This window comes from Carassius carassius, chromosome 49 (assembly GCF_963082965.1).
Source record: "Carassius carassius chromosome 49, fCarCar2.1, whole genome shotgun sequence".
In the NCBI taxonomy this organism is placed as follows: Eukaryota; Metazoa; Chordata; class Actinopteri; order Cypriniformes; family Cyprinidae; genus Carassius; species Carassius carassius.
Window position 1 is genome coordinate 21,521,982 of NC_081803.1, and position 6,126 is coordinate 21,528,107.

A 6,126-nucleotide genomic window follows, 5' to 3' on the forward strand; every position below is an offset into this window, starting at 1 on the left:
CTACACACACACACACACACAATAAAATATGAAATAAAACAGTTTCTGGATGTGTTTAAATGAATTCACTTTCATGGCAGAGCCTCCTTAGACAGAAAACATTGAACGAATGGCCTCTGTGGCCCCTCAGATTGCTTGAGATTAAATAGTTTCTAAATCAATTCTCTGAAACTCTGAAAGGGTCCAAATGTGTATCTGAAGTTCTCGAGAATCAGGGTTATTTTGAGTCTTGATGTTTTCCTGCTTCTCTCTCTCTCTTTCTCCCTGCCTGTTTCTCTCTCAGCATGTGAATCATGCACTTCTCATTGTCGCTTAGATCTGATCAGCGTCAGCCTGCAATGCAAGCACAGTCAAACACATTTACACCACAGACAGACGAGCAGCTGTGATCACTGACTCCAACCTCCATCCAGATCGGTCTAAATTTCTGATAACACGGTAAGAACAATATTGATTTTTTTCTCTTCTTTATCTATTTACTTTTGCATTAACTCCACAACTCTGTAGTTTTTTTACATTTAATGATTAAATGAGCAGCTTATGATAATCATACCACCATTTTTATCATATGCAGACTGAAGGCATAACATATTCTATTCCCATGTCACAAAGTTGACTGAACGAGGTTCGCTTAAAGCATTGTTAGATCTATTTTATCGTGTTTCATTGGTTAAGTTGGCACAAAGCAGAGAGCGCTTTGAACCACTGTACCTTGTTTAGAATAGAAACACTTTGCGACCTCTTCAAAATCTCAAGTGCATACTGAACATGCGGTTTCGTACATCATCTTTCCATGTACATTACAAAAGCTTGAAGAATTGAAGCAAATGGCATGGAGTGGTTTTCAGATTTTTCTCTCTTAATTCACACGAAGTACAACAGCTGGAAAGGATTTCCAAAGACTAATTTAAGTGCAAAGGTGGAGCTTCTCTACCTGCTCCCAGTAGAGTTGAGCAGCTCAGCAGAACATCGCTGACAGGGTAAAAGTCACAGCTACTCAGAACTAATCATCATTTCCTCCATGGTAACAGCATGCAAGCTGCTCATGACAACTTGCTCAAACCCTTGTTGTCACATAGAGGAAATGCAATTGTTACTTGGACAGTCAGTATTGATATTGATTAATTGAGAGAGAGCTGGGGTTTTGATTTCAACACCTGCAGCATGCAACGTGATTAAAATCCATTTGCAAGCATTTTCCTTCTGTAACCTGACATTTCTGAGTGAAACTTGATATTCAACGAGAAAAGGAGTGCAGCACATGAGCATCAGCTGAAAAGCATTGCATTCTGGTGAAAGATTGCAAAAAAAACAAATTATCTCTGAAATAACGGTACTAATTAACTTTACACAATAACACCAGGAATGTGTGTTAACGCTGTAAAAAAATATTTTTAAAAGTAGTAAAATTACTGGAGAGTGTTTTCCAAGAAAACACTATTTCAGATTTTATACTTTAAAATTTTACATTTATTTTAATGTCTTGCTATTTTTTTCACAACCAATTTTGAAATTTACCAGTTTTTTTTTCAGAGTGAATTGTACACAATAACACTAAATATGTGCGTCGATACATCAAAATGTGTGCATGTGTTTATTCTGACTGTAACATGCAAATTTGAAAAATAATTATGAAAAAAGGTCTCATTCACGGTTGAGAACTATGGAATCATTCTTTATAATACATCTCTCAAAAGTAGGGATTGAATACAGTATCTATACCTTCTTTATGTAAGCGCCTACCATCTCTCCAGTTGACAAAAAATGTATTCAAAAACACTTTATAAACCCTAATCAGAGGCATGATGTTCTGCTGGCGTGTGTCAGCGCTCTAACAAAGTAACACCAAGGACGGCAAACACAATGGCCTTTAGAAAGATGCCGTTCCTAAAGAAAGTGTGAGTAAGGCCAAGCTTTGCGCTCAAGCTGAAAAGGACAGGCAGCGCAAAGAATGTTGTCTGGCAGTAATGGCAAACAATAAAGCCAAGGTCTCTGCTTCAGTTTACAAAAATGGAGCTTGTTGCTGAGCAGGACTGTGTAAAGAAACAGATTGGGAAAATGCATTTGGCTTAATTTCATTATTTTGCAACGAATCAAGCATCTAATAACGAGGCGAACACAATAAGATAATTCAAAGTTACTCGAGACTTCCATTCTGCAGGTGTAATGCGTGTAATTTTCTATAAGAGGAGGTACGGTTACTGTCTTCCATACATCCATTGTGACCGAGACCATGCAATATCTAACCTTGTTCCCCTCTTCACAGGCTTTGCCATGGCAGCATTCGTGATCCCCATCAGGTGCGAGTCACAGTGAAAAAGGTGAAGATGGAAGGTCCACAAGTTGTCAACACTGATGGCAACTCCTTGCTTAAGGCTGTCTATCTAAGTCGTCTCCGTCTAACACGGCTACTCCTGGAAGGAGGCGCTTATATTAATGAGAGTAATGAGTGCGGCGAAACACCCTTGATGGTCGCCTGCAAGACAAGGCATATGGACCACCAAAGTGTTTCAAAGCCGAAGATGGTTGGGTACCTGCTTGAAAGTGGTGCTGATCCGAACATCCAAGACAAGAGTGGGAAGACGGCTCTAATACACGCCTGTTTGGAGCAAGCCAGTCCTGAGGTGGTGGCGCTGCTCTTGGGTAGCGGGGCGGATCCGTGTCTTGAGGACCACACCGGTTCTTCGGCTCTGATTTACGCCATCAATGCCAGCAATGAAGAAACTCTTAAAATCTTGATGGATGCCTGCAAAGCCAGAGGAAAAGAGGTCATCATCATCACCCCTGACAAACTGGCATGTGGAAGGCAAATGGCGAAACAGCACTTACCTATTCCTCCGCTTGCAATGGTGGAACAACTGAGTCCTACAATTGTTCCATGTGCTTCTCCATCAGACATTCTTCTCAGTACATCTCCACAGGGCACTCTTTCCTCTAGTTTAACAGAGCACATGTTTTCTTTCCAGGACCTCCGAAGCATGACTAATTCCCAGCCAACTTCTCCATCCCACCAGGTTTCCCTGGTAAACAGTCGGTTGAGCAAAATCCATGGCAATCTCCAAAGATTACACTCAGAGCCTTGGCTGAAGATCCCACAGTCTTTCTTAGCCCAACAGAAAGCCAACAGCACCTCCGCTACAGAGGTACTCCCGGACATCACGCCTGAAGAGGAAATGACTTTCAGGATGAACAGATTGGCTTTTGGTAACACGCCACTATCACGCCATTGCAGTGTTGATTTGAAAGAAACCAACTCTTTGAGTCAAACTCGACGACAAGGAAGAAATGGTGAAGGTTTAAGACTGGAAGGAGCACTGTGCCGAAACATGTCTTTTGACAGCTTATCATCCCTGCACTCTTTATCTCATCCCAATCTTCATTGCAAAAGCAGCGCAGAAGCTTTACCGGCTGAGAAGTACCCAGACAAATCCCTGCCAAATTTGGCAGTGTCCAGTCTGCGCAACATCATCCAGAGAAGGAAACTAGGAATGGACCACTACAGCTCTGATTCCCAACTATCGGTGAGCCTCGCAAACTCTCCAGAAGACCGCAAAGGACAGCTTGAGAAGAGAAAACTTGCTAACTCGCGTTCTCCTACCTTGGTGGGGTCCAGGGAATCTCTTGAGAGTGCTTCATTGACGCAGTTGCAAAGGAGGAATCCCATCGGCTACGAGCGTTGGGGCTCCGGGGTGCTTTTGGATCCCATCTCCCATCCTCGAGCTGGTTTTCTCCCTCCGCTGAACCAGCATACACCAATCCCAAATATCATTGGAAGTGGCAATCCAAGCAGCATCAACACCTGCAACAAAGCAGTATGTGGCGTAGTGGCAGGGACGAAGCCCTACATTCCCTTGGCTCCTGCGGGTTTTCCAAAGGATCCCAAGACCAGGAGGATGTTGATGAGAAGACACTCCATGCAAACGGAGCAGCTCAAGCGGCACGGTGACTTCACTGAAATTTTTGGACACTGAATGGTTGCTATTATAAACATTTTGACCATAACAAAGGCATCAATTTGCACCGACACCAAATGATTGCTGGTCACTGAAACGGAACAAATAACATCTATACTCTTAAATCTAATCCAAAACAATTTTAAACAAGAATCCTTAAGGTGAGATCACATTAACTATTGCTTTTAGAAATTTCATGGACAAAATCCAGTCATTCCTAGAGGAATTGGCATGTGAGTTTCACGTAAAGATTTACTCCTGTGAAAGTCACACTTCTGTGAAAGCAGTGCTTCATACATCTCTGTACTGCTGACAGTTGTTTTTTTTTTTTGGTGAAATTTCACTGATGTGACGGCACCTTAACAGTCAAATACGACTTAACAAGAACAAATGGTTATAAATGTGGCTAGAGCTTCAATAGCTAAGAAAACAGGACACAAAAACATTAAAATGACTCAAAATACACCATTCAACTGCTGGCATTTCTGGCATAGACATTCAGCTTGCCAACATACAAATTCATCCCTAATACATTTGAGTCATTGTGTATGGAACATACTGTACCTTTGGTTGTGTGTTTGATGTCCACAATGTCTTAAAAATAATAAATTACAAAAACTATAATGTGAGCAGTAAATTTGCAGCAAATCACCCATTTAGAAAACCTCACTTCATATAAATGGCAAGACAAAAGGCTGTTAGAAACATGTTATATATGAGCGTTAGACAATGAATTTGTATATTTATCAAAATTTTATTCTACATGAGATACATATTAGAAATGAATGTTGTTTTGAAGAACATCCTTAGGTCCCATTCCAGACAAATCATCAAATAAATCTGGTTTTCAAGAATAAATAGATATACATTATGCAAACTGATACATCTATACAGCTTAAAAATACTTTAATTGTGATGACTTAATCAGAAACAGTGAGAAAATAATTCAACTCCCAAAATATTCCACAAAGCCCAAATCTATGGGAGAAGATCTGAGATGTCTATAAAATGCTCAATTAATTTCACAGACATTTAATCTCAATCCTTCCACAACAATCATCTTTATTTTAAGAACATTTGTATTTGGCTTATGACAGAATTATAGAGGCCTTCAGATTATTTAAATATACCAGTCAATATATCAAATAAACTGATTCAACACTGTTTAAAAGTGAAAGTGACGTGACATACGGCCAAGTATGGTGACCCATACTCGGAATTCGTGCTCTGCTTTTAACCCATCCAAAGTGCACACACACAGAGCAGTGAACACACACACACTGTGAACACACACCTGGAGCAGTGGGCAGCCATTTATGCTGCGGCGCCCGGGGAGCAGTTGGGGGTTCAATGCCTTGCTCAAGGGCACCCAAGTCGTGGTATTGAAGGTGGAGAGAGCACTGTACATGCACTCCCCCCACCCACAATTCCTGCTGGCCCGGGACTCAAACTCACAACCCTTCGATTGTGAGTCCGACTCTCTAACCATTAGGCCAAGACTTCCACGTTTATGTTCTATTTTATCACTATGAAGAAAAAAATAATTAAAAAAAGAAACAATCACTCGTCCTGTATTTAATTTCATCAACGACAGTAAAAGTGCATTTTGCAAATTAATGAATTTAGATTTTTGTTAAGATGCATAATTTAAGAATTAATGGTGTCAGTTTAATCAGAATTCATTTGAGGGGTAAAAAGATTTGTTTTGCAGGTTAAAGTACACTTTAAGCTGAATGTAAAAATGAAGGATCACAGTCTAGTGAAAGAATTAAAGGTTATTGAATTTATAAAATGGCTACTTAATCCAGAAACACCATCCAGCATATTTTATAAGAACAGAGATTCAATCTGTCAAATCCATAAAAATTACAGATATTTAATATCTGTAGTACATTAAGGACCTTTGGCAGCCTTGTTAACTTCTATCACAGTGGGATTACCAAATAATAAAAAAAAAAAAAAAAACGTGTTCAGATGTGTTGATATTTTTTAGTCCAACATTCAAAGCTCTAAGGATTTTTCAGTTCCTGCCTGGACACACCAACAACACATTTGTAGTGTTAACAGACAGGACTTTTTCAGTTTGTCCAGTAAAAATGAACTAATAGTAAAAGAAAGCCATTTAAAGATCTCAATAAATGGCCTTTTCTTTAATTAATGTAGTAGTGTGAAA

At 39.8% G+C, this 6,126-nt stretch overlaps 1 protein-coding gene across 1 annotated transcript; it reads left to right on the forward strand.

Annotated features, from left to right (window-relative positions):
* Window positions 1–311: 311 nt before the first annotated feature.
* LOC132132267 (ankyrin repeat domain-containing protein 34B-like) lies at window positions 312–4,204 on the forward strand. The gene is made up of 2 exons (XM_059544641.1): window positions 312–438; window positions 2,267–4,204. Exon 2 carries the CDS (start codon window positions 2,328–2,330, stop codon window positions 3,969–3,971), a length of 1,644 nt encoding a protein of 547 aa, XP_059400624.1. The 5' UTR covers window positions 312–438; window positions 2,267–2,327; the 3' UTR covers window positions 3,972–4,204.
* Window positions 4,205–6,126: the final 1,922 nt, after the last annotated feature.